Here is a 17,026-nt window from a genome sequence, read left to right on the forward strand (position 1 = left end):
TATCACCACTTTTGTTTGAATGAATTTGATTTTCTCTACACATTCTAATCATCTCTTTACCTGCTCTTTCATTTGGGAGGTGGGCATCAATTATTTCCAATTTTCTATTCAGTTTGTTGATCTTGGCTTCGATAGAGCTTTTCTAGCCAGATACCTTCTTTTCTTTAGCTGCCACCATCTCATACGTCTGTTGGCACGCATACAACACATTATTCATTTCAGCGATTGTGATTATTTGCTGTTCTACTCGTTCCGATTTTATGATTGTATTCATCATTTCGAGTATTTCTCGATTTATTTCCTGGCTAAATACATTCTTAGTTCTTGATTTTGTCTCTTTCTTCTTACAATATTCATCAATATTTGTCAACAACATTCGTTTCACTTTGAGAAACAAGTCTGTGTTCTTCAGCATAGATGGCATGTGTACTGTATTATTTTCTTTGAGGTTGTCCGTTTCACATTCATTAATACTCTGACTCTTGTGCCTGAATCGATTGTATAAATTCCTGACATCAATTTGACGAGCTCCTTAGTGAAAGCGTTGTTGAAACTTTTCGGTTATTTTCGGCCACCATCCTCAGGGCATCCTGCTAAACTGTGCATCGATCATCTGCTGCAATCTTTCGATCCATTTCACTTCGTCCCATTCTTTAATCTCGCTGACTAATGTTACAAATACAAGCTCTTTGTTTTGTGCTTCTGCCGTCTCGACCATGTTTGGGTCATCTTCCCCCTCTCCCTCACCTTGTTGTACAGCTGTAGACAGGATTATTAGGTCGGTATCTCGTGAGACGTTTGATTCTTTCAGTTTATTCAATGATTTGATGCTCAAGAGTAATAATAATAATAATAATAATAATAATAATAATAATAATAATAATAATAATACAGATATCATCTTGTAACAGGATTTGAACTGTTACACCTATTAACATATCCCATTTGAAAGCTGATAATTTAGGTTGTCTTGCCATGATCTGCACAGACTCCATTTACAGGCACTCTCGAGATGTCAGATCTCAACTGATACTGATATGAAGATATCAATATTTATTCAGTTTCATATTCTTAAATGGTATTAAGGCACTTGTATTAATTTATTATCATTACAACTTCCCCCATGCAGAGGCTGCCACAAGGACAAAGTATGTCGACTACACAGTATTTTGTCTTCTAAGTTACTCTTGACTTTGCTAGTGTGTCAGGTAGAAAAATCACCACAAGGCTCAGGAATAAATTTGCAATACGGTTCTTCAGATGTTATATAGATGATTGCGGAGTATGGTCACTGAACCTCGTATTGCGGCGATAGCGATGTCGTGAAGTCTTGTCCGGCCGAGACCGAAAGAATCCCATAGCTGTACAAGAAATTTAGGGATTGTGCCTCAAGCTCCGATCATGAGTCCATGGACGGAAATATTGTCTAGGTGATATTTATCTTTATAGTAGTTTACAGTTGGCTGGTAAATTGACTTCTTTTTGGCGTCCACCTCTTCGGCCTTGCCAACGTGCGACTCGAAGCGTATTGTGGGATCTAAGATTAGTCCTTGCTTGCTAGCTGGTTGAAAGGCTATCATGTCAATACGCCTTTTACTCCCGTCGGTAGCTAGGCCAGAGACCTCTTCGTGCACCGTGATCCCTCAGCGAGGTTGCAATCATGTGTCGTATTGTATGATGGGGGGAATTTCTCAATACCTCCCCGTGAGGGCAGGCTCCCAGGATATGGGCAAGAGTTTCGTGCTCTCTGTGGCAACGCCGACAGAGGGTGTTGTCCGGGGACCTTCCTGGCACGGAGCGAGCGGCGCACACATTCGCTGTCATCTTGATGGCCTCTCTCCATTCCGCACAGGATAAGCCTCGGTGATCTCTTATCCATTTGTTCCCTGGAAGAGTCCAACGACCTTTCCTCTGTGCGGCAATTTCGTCCATGACTGAACTACTCTGTGTCATAGTATCTGTCGGACCTTCCTTACATTGGGAAGATAGCTATTTTTGGACATAACTCGATCATTCATTTCTATGCCTAGATCTTGCAAACAAATTGTACGTTCTTGTTCCAAGTTCCTAGTTGCATTAATGTAGCCGTTATTTGCAAGCGATAATTAATTACAGATGTTAACCATATACAGTAGAATTCCGCTGTAACGAACACCAGTATAACGAAATTTTCAAAATAACGAATATTTTTTTTTGGTCCCTTCCTTTTTCCCTATTTGTTGTAGGCCTATGTTAAAATATTTCACTTTAACGAATTTCGTAGTTTCAGTTTAATGAATTAAAATTGAGCTATTTTCTTTACCAGTTTGACCATATTTTCTCAAATTAAAACCAAAATTCAACTTGTTTTATGACCATTTTCTTCTTGTTACATTATTTCGTTATTCAGACGATATGATCGCCATTTTCCATATATGCACCGTACGCGATCGAGAAGGCAATCGCTTTTGTGTAACCAATATGCTTCGCTCAGTTCTCACATATGGTATGGAACTTACTTGGGAAAGACTAACAGTGTCCAACCTTGGAACTATTGAAAATGTAAAGGCCAGATTTCTGAAACGAACACTGGGCATCTCCAAGATGTCACCATCATGACTGGAAGATTTGAAAATAAGAATGCAGCTTTCACATACGCAGCAAGAAGAAGTAGTTCTCCAAGAGAGAAAGAGAAAATAAGCAGAAATCAGCCTGGATTTTTATTCAGCTGATGCTATGATTGACTGCAGTTGGACCGGTCCAAATAATGACATGAGAAGTGCTTTGAATAGGCTGACGGTACTTGGGTTTCACCTCTATGCCGGCGATCAGGCTTTCATGAACCGCCCCTAGATTGTGTGTGTATGTTGTTTGATAAACATTGCGATCGCTATCATTTCAGCAAGTGCAACAAGAGAATAAAATCTTCACTAGAATATGCAAAAAATTAATGTATTTTTCTTTGAATGCACATTTGTGCGCTATTGAATAAAAAATATGCTTCGCCCGTCATCTAATGTAAGACATCACTCTATTAGCTGTTAGCATGCTTCTTTTTCGTATTTAATTCGCAAAGCCTATTCAAAGCACTTCTCATGTCATTATTTGGACCGGTCCAGCTGCGGTCAATCATAGCATCAGCTGAATAAAAATCCAGGCTGATTTCTGCTTGTTTTCTCTTTCTCTCTTGGAGAACTACTTCTTCTTGCTGTTAAGGTTATATCATTAAACGTGCAAAGTTTGTGTGCATTTCATTAAATAAATAAGTTCATATCATCGCAAATGGATAAGCAGAAGCGACAGCAGTTCTCGTTGAGTGAAAAACGTAATATACTTGCCGAAGTAAGGAAAGGCGGAAAGAAAGGAAATGTAGCGAAAAAGTATGGCATTAGCCCGGCAACACTTTCTACTTTTTTTAAACAGAAAAGTAAGATAGAGGAAAACACTGATGCTGATGCCCTAGGTCCACAGCGTAAGAAGATCAGGACAGCCGACTACAAGGAGGTGGACCAAGCCGTCTATATGTGGTTTGTGGAAATGTAGAGTAAAAACATTCCAATAAATGGCCCAATGTTATGTGAGCGTGCGCGATCTTTCGCACGTTCGCTTGGGTCACCTGAGTTTATGGGTAGTGCTGGTTGGCTTCATAGGTTCTGGGAGGGATATGGCATATCCCACAAAATTATAAATGGTGAAGCTAACGATGCCCCGAAGGAAGTTGCGTCTTCATGGCGACTGGATACTAAAGGATATTTATAATGCAGGCAAAACTGCATTATTTTCTAAACGAATGCCGAACAAAACCCTTGATTTTAAGGGAAATAAGTGTTTTGGGGGCAAACGTTCAAAAGAACATATCACGGCTTTTTTGTGCACCAATTCCACAGGGACGGACAAACTGAAGCCTCTCATAATTGGGAAGTTTGGGAGGCCAAGGTGCTTCACGGGGGTGCAACATCTGCCCTGTGAATACAGGCACAACTCTAAGGCATGGATGACATCTGTGCTATTCAAAGAGTGGTTGTTGGACTTGGAACGTCGGATGAACGCTGAAAAGAGGAGAATTCCTCTATTATTGGACAATTGCTCTTCTCATAATTGTGTGCCACGCCATTTGGAGCATGTAAAAGTTTTATTTTTGCCTCCAAATACAACTTCAATTCTGCAGCCGCTGGATCAGGGTATAATTCATGCAGTAAAGCGGCATTACCGAGCTCGTGTGGTCCGTCGAATGCTGTGCAACGTTACCACGAATAGAGACATTAACATCAACATGTTGGAAGCAATGCGGATGTTTAATGCTGCATGGAAATCCTTGAATGCAGACATCATCACAAACTGCTTTAGAAAAGCTGGAGTGGTTTTTACAGAAGACGTCACAGAAAGTGAAGTGTTGGATGATGTGGAAACCGAGGAGAATTGGAAGTGTTTGTGTACAACGTTGGATGTGCCATCTACGTACATCTTACCGACTTCATCAATGTATCTTGATTGATAAATTTAATTTTTTTTTCATTTTTTATTCCGTATTGATAGTCACCACAAGTCATAAATGAAAGAGAAGTTCCACCTAATCAATACTATTTTATTGTCACATGTAGGACCGGTTTCGACCTCTCAAAAGGTCATCCTCAACTACACTAGAATTGCATTTACATATTATGCCTCATATTGAGAGCTAATGACATACTCTAGAATTCAACGATTTTAAAGTGGTTATAACCATGTTGAGAATTTCAATATTATACAATTACAAAAATTAATTGCTCTTATTACACTCAATGTACATATGTGAGAAACTAATATGAGTTCGTCTTTTCTTTAATGTGATGAGTATGTCAGAGTATTTTTTAAACATAGGTATTTGTCTAGTCAGTTTAACTGATCTCCAATCTTTTGAATATTTAGTCCTGTATGAAATGAACTTAATTGAACAATTGTAAAATGATCAGTATTATAGTTGTTTTAACAATAATTTACACTAAATGTAGAGATATACATGTTGATAGTTCAATAAAACAAATGACTAGCCAAAATAAAACATTAGTAAATATAGTTTAACATGCTTGACTGCTGTGGGGTGGTTGAGATGTTTGCTGTTTGGCTGTTGATAATGTTGTCGGCTGTTGTGGAGGGGTTGGAGGGGTGTGTGGGGGAAGCCTTGTTGTGTGTATGGGCGGGGCCGGGAGTGTCCGCTGTCTGCGCTATGGCTTGCGTATGACGCTGTTTGTTAACTAATTTGATGTAATCATTCTATACAATTGGGATATAATTTTATTAAATAAAATGTTGTTTTCTCAGTTAGTTCGTTGATATTATAATTGGGATTTGTATATTGATCAAACATTTCTGATTGAAATAAAAACTTGATTGTCTAATGCGGCAGGTAATATTGGTTCTTGCGTTGTACAGTTCGGGTTATATTAGAATAATAAGAAGTTAGCACATAAACAAACACTTAAACACATTAAAACAATAAAAGTCACAATAAAAATTAGTGGACATAGTTTAACTTACTTGCACTGTTGACTGTCTCAAGCGGCAGATAATAGTAGTTCTTGCATTGTTGCAGTGCGTATTATGTTAGAATTATGTGAAATAGCTCATAAGCAAAACTCTTAAACACATTAAAACATTGAAATCACTGTAATGTGCGTTGGATGTAAACTTCAGTTGACAGTCCAAATTAATAAGAGACAGATACTTTCTTATGTTGTTTGCGAGTTTTAAGCTTAAATTATTGTAATCATTGCCAATATGTATTGAATATTACTCAACCACTTTCCAATTTAGTATTTGTAACTTGTGGATAATCTATTTGTTTGACGTTAATTAATGTTCTAGAAATTGTTCACTTTTTGAATCCAAGGTCGTTAATGGTGGCTCTTTCCTTTCTTATGATGGTGAATATCTGCAAGTCGAAATGATTGAATTAGAAATTCTGATTGAAATAAAAGCTGAATACTAGTGTGAGTTCTATGAAATTTACTTACTGCTGTGGGGTGGTTGAGATGTTTGCTGTTTGGCTGTTGATAATGTTGTCGGCTGTTGTGGAGGGGTTGGAGGGGTGTGTGGGGGAAGCCTTGTTGTGTGTATGGGCGGGGCCGGGAGTGTCCGCTGTCTGCGCTATGGCTTGCGTATGACGCTGTTTGTTAACTAATTTGATGTAATCATGCTTTACAATTGGGATATAATTTTATTAAATAAAATGTTGGTTTTCTCAGTTAGTTCGTTGATATTATAATTGGGATTTGTATATTGATCAAATGTTATGTATAACTCCTCGTATATATTAAGCAAAGGGCCTTCTGGATTTGTATTTAATATTTTCAAATCATTATCTATATCCGTAAAATTATGTTTGTAATCGTGCATGTGCTGTCCTATTGCAGAGAAATGATTATGCTTAATAGCGTTGACATGTTCATTATACCTTATCGCAAAATTTCTTCCAGTATGCCCTATGTAACTTGTTAGGCAGTTGTTACATCTAATTCGATATACTCCTGATTGAAAATATTTGTTGTTATTGTTGACTGATTTGGTATTATGTATAATATGCCTGCTGTTATGTGTAGTTCTGAAAGCTATTTTGAGATTATGCTTCTTAAAGACATTAGATAGAGAATATATGCACGTGTTATTAAAAGTGAAAGTTGCATAATCTTTTCTAGGTTTATCTGGTTTCAGCAGTGTAGTTTTGGGACGGGATTCGATCTTACGAATAATGGAATTTATCATCTCTTTTTTATAACCATTTTTTCTGGCTATTCCATGAATTAATTGTAACTCTTCGTTGAGGTCTGTTTTTGATTATGGTAAATTAAAGACTCTGTAAATCATGCTTAGGTATACTGCTTTCTTATGGGAGTCAGGATGAACGGAGTCCGTCTTTATAGTATTTATTGTGTGAGTGGGTTTAATTGTAAGCTAAACTATCTTGATCTGACGATTACTAGCCATGAAAAACACCTGACGTTCAAAATTTACCGCAAACCCACTCACACAATAAATACTATAAAGACGGACTCCGTTCATCCTGACTCCCATAAGAAAGCAGCATACCAAAGCATGATTTACAGAGCCTTTAATTTATCGTTATAAAAAACAGACCTCAACGAAGAGTTACAATTAATTCATGAAATAGCCAGAAAAAATGGTTATAAAAAAGAGATGATAAATTCCATTATTCGTAAGATCGAATCCCGTCCCAAAACTACACTGCTGAAACCAGATAAACCTAGAAAAGATTACGCAACTTTCACTTTTAATAACACGTGCATATATTCTCTATCTAATGTCTTTAAGAAGCATAATCTCAAAATAGCTTTCAGAACTACACATAACAGCAGGCATATTATACATAATACCAAATCAGTCAACAATAACAACAAATATTTTCAATCAGGAGTATATCGAATTAGATGTAACAACTGCCTAACAAGTTACATAGGGCATACTGGAAGAAATTTTGCGATAAGGTATAATGAACATGTCAACGCTATTAGGCATAATAATTTCTCTGCAATAGGACAGCACATGCACAATTACAAACATAATTTTACGGATTTAGATAATGATTTGAAAATATTAAATACAAATCCGAAAGGCCCTTTGCTTAATACATACGAGGAGTTATACATAACATTTGATCAATATACAAATCCCAATTATAATATCAACGAACTAACTGAGAAAACCAACATTTTATTTAATAAAATTATATCAAATTGTAAAGAATGATTACATCAAATTAGTTAACAAACAGCGTCATACGCAAGCCATAGCGCAGATAGCAGACACACCCGGCCCCGCCCATACACACAACAAGGCTTCCCCCACACACTTCTCCAACCCCTCCACAACAGCCGACAACATTATCAACAGCCAAACAGCAAACATCTCAACCACCCCACAGCAGTAAGTAAATTTCATAGAACTCACACTAGTATTCAACTTTTATTTCAATCAGAATTTCTAATTCAATCATTTCGACTTGCAGATATTCACCATCATAAGAAAGGAAAGAGCCACCATTAACGACCTTGGATTCAAAAAGTGAACAATTTCTAGAACATTAATCAACGTCAAACAAATAGATTATCCAAAAGTTACAAATACTAAATTGGGAAGTGGTTGAGTAATATTCAATACATACTGGCAATGATTACAATAATTTAAGCTTAAAACTTGCAAACAACATAAGAAAGTGTCTGTCTCTTATTAATTTGGACTGTCAACTGAAGTTTACATCCAACGCACATTACAGTGATTTTAATGTTTTAATGTGTTTAAGAGTTTTGCTTATGAGCTATTTCACATAATTCTAACATAATACGCACTGCAACAATGCAAGAACTACTATTATCTGCCGCTTGAGACAGTCAACAGTGCAATTAAGTTAAACTATGTCCACTAATTTTTATTGTGACTTTTATTGTTTTAATGTGTTTAAGTGTTTGTTTATGTGCTAACTTCTTATTATTCTAATATAACCCGAACTGTACAACGCAAGAACCAATATTACCTGCCGCATTAGACAATCAACAGTGCAGTCAAGCACGTTGAACTATATTTCTAATGTTTTATTTTGGCTAGTCATTTGTTTTATTAAACTATCAACATGTATATCTCTACATTTAGTGTAAATTATTGTTAAAACAACTATAATACTGATCATTTTACAATTGTTCAATTAAGTTCATTTCATACAGGACTAAATATTCAAAAGATTGGAGATCAATTAAACTGACTAGGCAAATACCTATGTTTAAAAAATACTCTGACATACTCATCACATTAAAGAAAAGACGAACTCATATTAGTTTCTCACATATGTACATTGAGTGTAATAAGAGCAATTAATTTTTGTAATTGTATAATATTGAAATTCTCAACATGGGTATAACCACTTTAAAATCGTTGAATTCTAGAGTATGTCATTAGCTCTCAATATGAGGCATAATATGAAAATGCAATTCTAGTGTAGTTGAGGATGACCTTTTGAGAGGTTGAAACCGGTCCTACATGTGACAATAAAATAGTATTGATTAGGTGGAACTTCTCTTTCATTTATGACTTACATCAATGTAGACAGTGATGTAATAGTCCACAAAGAAATCACCAATGAGGAAATTGTGGAGGACATTATATGAATGATAGAGATCCATGCGATGAGGAGGAAGAGGAAGACAACCCCCAAAATGATTGTGATCGACAGAGCTTGACTCTTCAGCAGTCAATGAACATGGTATGTAACCTTCAAGGTTTTCTTGTGTCACGAAGTGATGTGCCAGAATCTGTTTTAAATTCATGTGCAGTGGTTGGTGACTATTTGGAACGAGCTTTTGTGTCTGGATCTGTTCAGAAGAAAATCACAGACTTAACAAAAAATGAGGTTCTGGAACAATGTGTAGACTTGCTGGTACAATGTAAAAAAAGATTTTCTCAAAACATCTGTCAGTACTGTAAATCTTATTATTATAGTGGTATTTTGAAGTTATATAGATCCTGCAGCTGATACAACATGGCAGATGATCTCGTAGTTCCGCCCCTAAAAACAACAATAACTAACGGATATAATACTAGGCGAGTTCTTAAGAAATAACAAAATTTCAGCATAACAAATTAATTTCAGAGGTCCCCAAAATTTTGTTATACTGGTATTTTACTGTAGTATCAGATATAAACATGCACATTTTCCAACTCTTACCTGGGATGTTTCATAGCATCCACTGCAACCATTTTTATGTCAGGAAAAGCACGAGGAAGAGCATTGAAATGCGGAGCTGCCATACAGCTAAATGGACAGTAGCGGGCGTAGAACAATACAGTTGTACATTCGGCCACTGATCTTCTACTTGTTACATTAGACTCGGTGATCAAAATGCTCATCAGTCTGGTAGAATTAACCAACTGAAAAAGAATATTACAATATTAAATAGCAATGATTTACCTATTTTCAAACAAAATTGAAATGTTATGTTTTGGTTTGCCAGTGGATGCATAAAAGTGGACAGAGTGTGTGAAGTAGTGAGAGGAAGGATTAAGATGGTGAAAATCTTGGAGAAAGTAAAAGAAACTGGGTTCAGATGGTATGGGCACATTCAAAGGTAAAATGGAAAATATTTTGTGTTTATTTCTTTAGATATTTTCCTACAACACTTGCAGGCTGTTACAAGGACAAAGATATTATTTCACAACAATTTAATATTTAATTGAAAACAGGGTAGCTTCAAGGAGGTTGTTATGGTCTATAGGTGTGGTTTCTGCAAATGATTATTGATCCCTTTAATGCGGTTGACACAATTGGGTGCAGAAGGTCAGCACTTAGTCCAAATCTTTTCATGAAGCCCATGCATAGCTGCGTAATAGTCCCTTGAGCACCAATCATGAGGCCAGTGATGCTCATGGACTCGAGCTTGTATTTGGCTTTGTAGGACAGTATTGTGGTTTCATAGATTTGTCTTTTTTCAAGGTCAAATTCTTCAGGTTGGTTTTCATTTATCTCAAACCAGATATTTTTACAAATTTTCAAATTGTATTTAATTAATGTATTGATCAGGAGGATAAATGAATACAATCTGACAATTTGTAAAAAGTTCCACCGTCAACAACACGGATTAAACATGAGATTTATAGCCTGTAATCAAACCAGATAGTTGGCTCGATTATGTAGCTTACTGATGTGTGAGGTTTGATGGCGATGAAGTCCGTTTGTCTGTAGCTTTCATCAGTTGAAAGACCATGCACATCCTCAATGGTTGCATAGCTTTTCAGTCTTGGCCCTTCAGCAATCAGGGGTCTGATGGTATGATGGCGAGAATTGCGCAGCAGTTCATCATGTGGACTGGACATGCGCAACGACGATGACAATGTCGACAGAGGTTACTGTCCTGAGATCTACCTGGTACAAAGCATATGGCTGACACATTTGCAGTCACCTTGATCGCTTCTCTCCATTCCTTGTGGTCACTAATCCATTTGTTAGCTGGAGAATGTTGCTTATAAAGGATTACTCACTCCCTTACCTTTATGAGGATTATTACTCCAGTTTGCGAACGCTTTGAGTTGTAGCTCTGGTCTTATTTTGCTTGTGTCAACTCTCCCGAGCCACTTGGCCAGAATTCGTTCACAGTCTGTAATACCAAATGATGTAAGACGGTCAGAAGTTTCTTGAGGGAAATTTCTAGTTGTACCTATTAAGGATGTGATTATCGGTGAGCTAAAGAATCTTGCATGTATGGATATGTTGCAATAGGACTTCCCAGGCTAAACAAAATAGACCCCAGCCTTTCTATTTTGTGTCCACATTATCATATCACTGGCGACATCGGCAGGCAGTTGTAGCAGTTCTTTTAGAGTCCCTCTCATCAAGATGCCTGAATCTTTAATGAAACTTTGCGGGATTTTGTTAGGAGAAACTGTTTGTGAAGAATATATTAGACCTGGGAATATTGAGATGTTCAAGACGGAGAACTTCTGATCCACTTGTAAAAGTGGCGAAGATACGAGGAACTCCACAGTTGACTGTAAATGTTTCAGTACATCCTCTGAGTTGAATACTATCTCTTGTGAATAGTTAATGCCAAGGTAGCGAATCAAGTCATTTTTCGTTTAGCATTTTATTTCTTTCATAGGTGTGATGGCTAGGTTCACCTCATGCAGTTAACCCTTCTCAATGCATATCCCCTTGAATTTGTTGTGTTAATATCAAGACCTGAGCCTGCCTGGTGGCCATGATCGTTAAGGCGCTGAAGTCTAAATGGCCGACACCATGGTTAGCCAGTTCAAGGCTCGTTTGTCGAAAAAATTTCACTGTCAGAATGTTGGCCAGTAGGGTGGGGGAGGTGGTGGGATACAATTTCTAGTCGTGAGATTGTGTGCCAAAAGTCTGGATTAAATTCCAAACCTCTCCGCAGTGCTCATATGGAGTGAGGGCATATGGCGCTGTTGATGGTTGTAACCACTCGGATTAAACATTCTTTGCCCGATACCTCCATTTTCTAACTTGTCGTTGGGCAGCCTATTTGACGAAATGGAGTCGCTCAGCAGATACCTCAGGGTTTACTTATGGTAAGTAAGACATGTAATCCTACTGTAGAATTCGCTTTACGTGAGTCCAAGAGAATTCCAACTCACGGGTGATACCTGTCGTTACTCACGACATAATGATAATCATCGCCGACAACCTTATCAGAATATTGACTATGAGAGAACTTACCATGGTTAAATGAACATTTAATTACTCGGTACCTTTCTTAGCTATTAATTAACTTACAATCTAGTCAGTAATTAAAGAACTCATGATACCAGCAATTATAGAAAAATAACAAGATATTTATTAATAAATTATTAAGTTACTAATTTGCATATTATGCAACGCATTATTCAAGTTTGACTGGAAATATGTATGGAAAATGAGTCAGCGCTGGCTCGTATAATAAATAAAATTAATATTCAGTATTTAAATTATTTAAAATGATCAGTTCCTTTGTGAAGTTGAAATTCAATATTTACACATTTTCAATAGATCACTGGACACATCTGAGGTCCACCTCGGATTTGAAATATAATTTTAACATCGATACAATAAACTCGTTCTGATAGTTCACTTTCTTTAGTCTTATTTAAACAGTCTCACTTGGATACAATATCCAGCCGCAATGCCTCTCAAATACACTAATAAGTTAAATGTGAATAAATTGGAATTCGTTTAAGTAGTTCTGAATGAATTATAGGAAATCGAAAATAGATCTGAGCATATGAAGTTAAGTTTTAGTAAAATCCGAAATCATGATTTTTGTTGCAACGATCTCGTTGTGCATGGAAACTACTTACGAACTAAGGCATTTTTTCCTAGTGCCAGTTAAATACGGCTCCTACTCTAGCCTTTCCCTAGCTGAAGTTCGTTAAAGAAATGTACGTTCAAAACAGAGAAAATTAATCAATCTAGCTATCTACCTAACTTCAGCATAATCTTTGGCTGTCTCACACATGCCCTTATAGGTTCAATGTCCCTTTTAATAGTTATCTTTCAATAACATTCAACCACAATGCAAGGTACTTTACTCTCTTGCAATTAATATGGAAGCGCTAAGCTGCGAGGTTTGGAAAAACATAATCTCATATATATCGGTGTCGTAATGCTTCTGGTTAACTCCAGCTATTCAAAGTCGTAGTATTCTAATATTCATAATAAGACATCTACACTGAAATACAATTACGTCACGAGCATACATCTATACTAATAAATCCAGTTCGTACCTTGGCTTGTGTAGCTCCAGCGGTGTGGGCACTCTTACGCAAATAAATCATAAAATAAACTTGCAGTGTGGCACAACTTAACTTGCAGGTACACGATGGCTCAACATCGCGTAAAACCTTCTCAAATCACTATACATAACTCGAAACTTTCATCCAATTACCATATTCATATACTCATTACCACATCACTCTAATATAAACACCGTAGCCTCCATAATAATATATCGCGTTCCCAACTTGACGACTACGTTACAATACCACACTGCTTCTTAATAATTTTACAAGTCGCATATTCTCATAACCTACAGACGAGTTCAATGCCCTTTCTTTGAACCTAACAAATGCGTATTTCCATGTTTCTTTCTACACCGCGCACAACCATTCGTGACGTCAACTTTATGCATTACTTCAGTGAAATCTCTATAATCTCCCAGTATGTCATTTCAATCAGCTGTTTCACATTTCTCTTCAAACCTCACGCTTCCCACAAGTATTCTGGTCGATATAGCATAACTTTGCTATGTTATTAAATCGTAACTATGACTTAATTATCTCAAACATCGTTGGTAATCAACACTTGCATTGCCATATTATCGGTCTATAATTAGCCATCAGCACATACCTAAGGTACATGTGTAAGCAAACCAAAAATTATGCAATAAAATGTTATGAATGACTTAGCTCGCTCATGGTTCTCCCTGGTCCAGCTGTTCAATTCCCATTGGATGTAGATGGGTCTTCGGTTCAGTCACGGGTTAGACATCTGGAACGTCATCCGCTCCTTCGTTCTGGTAGTACTATCTGGTTACCCTACGCCTTCCTTCGTCGTGGCTCGGTCGGATGGTTACCGTCGCTTTGCTCGTCATTTCCTGGTCGTATGGTAAGATGAAATGTTCCCAGGTCGGTCCATCATGCGAATTTAGCACATCATCTTGATCATCTTCTTGACAGTCTCAAAGTTGAAGATAATATTGCAATATACAGCCATTTTACTATTCTTCTCTGACGTCGTTTCCTTAATTTAATTTATTTTTATTTTTCCTCGTAGCTCTTCGACGTATCCGTGATTTCTTACGTAACGACTTCAATACGTTTATTTTCGTCTCAACTGATTTTGAATTTTTGGCGAAGACTTATACTTTATTCTTATTCAATCGTTGTATTCTTTCTTTTCTTATACGCGATCCTTTGCTTCTCCAAAAGAAATATTCCGATGACGGTAATTGCGTCCGCTCTCGATGTCGTGAAAATTCAAGATGAAGTTTTTAAATAATAATGTTCTTTCTATTTTTTTGAAAACAATACTGTAGACCGTCCACTGTCCGTTTTACTCGAATACATGACCATTCCATGAAGTATATGGCCCTCTGAGACATCATAGCAGGTGACTATTCCTTGCTCGGTCGGCGCCATTTTGTAATCTGTCGTGGACGTGCGAACGGGCACATGGTGATTCATCCATCGGATGGGAACGTTAAGCCTTCAGCAGACCCCTGGGCGCTATTCGGTAGGAGCTAAAGAGCTATGTGCCGGCACTGGCTTTCACCCTCATCCTTCATATTATCCTATATCATGTCATTCATTTCATCTCATTAACTCCTCTGATGAGGTTGATGTCAGGAAGGGCATCCGGTCATAAAAACAGCCACGACAGATTCATCTCATTTCATACCCCGCCCTGTAGACAAACAGGACAAGGGTTGGACAAACAATACGAAGACCTATCTCGCTGAACAGTTGGACAGCACAGTTTGCAAGTACCAATGCTGCTATTACTGGCGATATGTCATCTGCATACCACGTGACTGTTAACAGCTCTAGTTCAGGACTAAACCGAAAGCCATAGTGAGATGTCACTGAATTTTCACTCAATTAATTCATTACATGATTTATTGAGAGACTGAATAGCGTAGGTGATTGACTTACATGACACCTCTTTTCATAACAATGGGTTGTGATGATCCTCTTCATGTTTGAATCCTTATAATGTTGTCTGTTTGTAAATTAATGACAAGAATACTGAGCTTAGAGGGAACTTGTGATGCCTTTAAGGTTTTCTCTAGGTATCTATGGCCTATGTCGTCAAACACCTTCTGAAAGGCCAGAAATATGACAGACAATTCAAGTTTCTTTTAGACTTAGCATCACGAAGAATCGAATCAAGTACGGCTGAACTGATGTGCATACCTGAGGAGTTTGTAAATCCTCTCCGATTGTCGTTAAGGCTGACGAATTCTCGAAGTCTTCAGTTGAGAACTTTCTCTATCACATGACGAATCACAGAGCAAATTGTCAGGGGCCTCCAGTTTCAAGGGTCGGTAGTTTTGCCACCTCTGCAAATCAATACAATCCTAGTTTGTTTTAGTGCTTGAGGGATTACCCTGGTGTGTAGCATATTCGTTGCGATAATACAGTAGAACCCCTTTTTAATGTTTTTACAGGGACATGATTTTTTAACCTTAAATGGGGGCTTACCCTAAATTAAGATTTCAGTAAAAAGCACACCTTTACCAGAGATCTTTGCCTGTATTAACATAAATTGTACCTTCACACATTATTTACACAGTGACAGCAATAAAACAAGGATATATCAACCCTACACACTGTACTGTAGTTACAGTTTGTGCTTCATTTTGACAGATTTTTGTCGGTGAATGCAAACCTGCTTCGGTTTAAGATTGTTCTTATAATGTTACACGTGATTTTCCATACAATTCAGGGAAGACACCAAATTACAAGTAACTATTTTCATATCTGTTCTGTATTGAAGATAACAATAAGAAAAATTCTTTCAAGTTCTATCATTAGGGAGAAACATGTACCTAATTAGTATATGTAATTCATGTAGGATTTAATCACTACAGAATATAATTATATTGAATAGGCGGACTCAGTAAATTTTATTCTTGAAAGAATTTTACTTAAAGATACCAAACTCACATAAAAACACATTAACATCGGTATGAAACAGCATTTGGTTCGTTTAAAGATTTTCGTGGATATTTTTCAAGCGGCAGCTTACTCATTAGCATGTATTTTCTAATTCCAATAGTCTGAACACGCATATTTACTTTCATTCTTAAAAATTGTAATAGCATCACTTCAGAGGTTTGTGGCAAACATTTCCATTTTCTTACGTCAAACGGTGTCACCTAACCGAGTCCACTTTATAAAACAGCTCAATTTATTCAACAGTTTCTGAGTAAGCATTACACTTTTCAGGCAAACAAATCCATTGAAAACACCCTTGATTTAATCCAACGATTGGATAACTTTAAATTACAACCATATCATATAATGCATTCTTTCGATATCACCAACATGTATACAAATATTAAACCGGAAAAAGTTATACAATTATTTTAAAAAACCTACCTTCTTATAGCCAGCTTAGTCAACTTGAAATAGCGGACTTTATGCTCATTTTGAAATTTCTAACTAGCAATAATTATTTCATGTTTGATAAGGTAATATACAAACAGGACAGACTAGCCATGGGTTCACTGGCATCCGGCATTCTAGCCAACATATATCTTGATTTCTTAAAATATAAAAAGACAAGAAATTTAACAACATAATCTTATTGTCTAGGTTCGTAGACAATACATTCATTATCATGGATCAACCTATCACCGATGCATCTACCACCCTAGCACACCTCAATGACATCGATACAGATATTAAGTTCACTATACTGTAGAATCCGAAGTTGATAAGGCCCTCAGTTTTTTAGACTTAACTATTACCAGCTTTTAAATATAAAATCTACAGGAAACCAACA

General features: G+C 37.0%; 1 protein-coding gene across 1 annotated transcript in view; it reads right to left on the minus strand.

Annotated features, from left to right (window-relative positions):
* The window catches only part of bug (thioredoxin domain-containing protein bug), a 158,168-nt gene that overhangs the window by 92,037 nt on the left and 49,105 nt on the right, over nt 1-17,026 (minus strand). Inside the window, exon 4 of the mRNA XM_067138430.2 lies at nt 9,692-9,894. Within this exon, the coding sequence (XP_066994531.2) occupies nt 9,692-9,894 (203 nt within the window). The remainder of the gene's footprint in view (nt 1-9,691; nt 9,895-17,026) is intronic.

The sequence above is a fragment of the Anabrus simplex genome, chromosome 1 (genome assembly GCF_040414725.1).
Source record: "Anabrus simplex isolate iqAnaSimp1 chromosome 1, ASM4041472v1, whole genome shotgun sequence".
Lineage (NCBI taxonomy): Eukaryota > Metazoa > Arthropoda > Insecta > Orthoptera > Tettigoniidae > Anabrus > Anabrus simplex.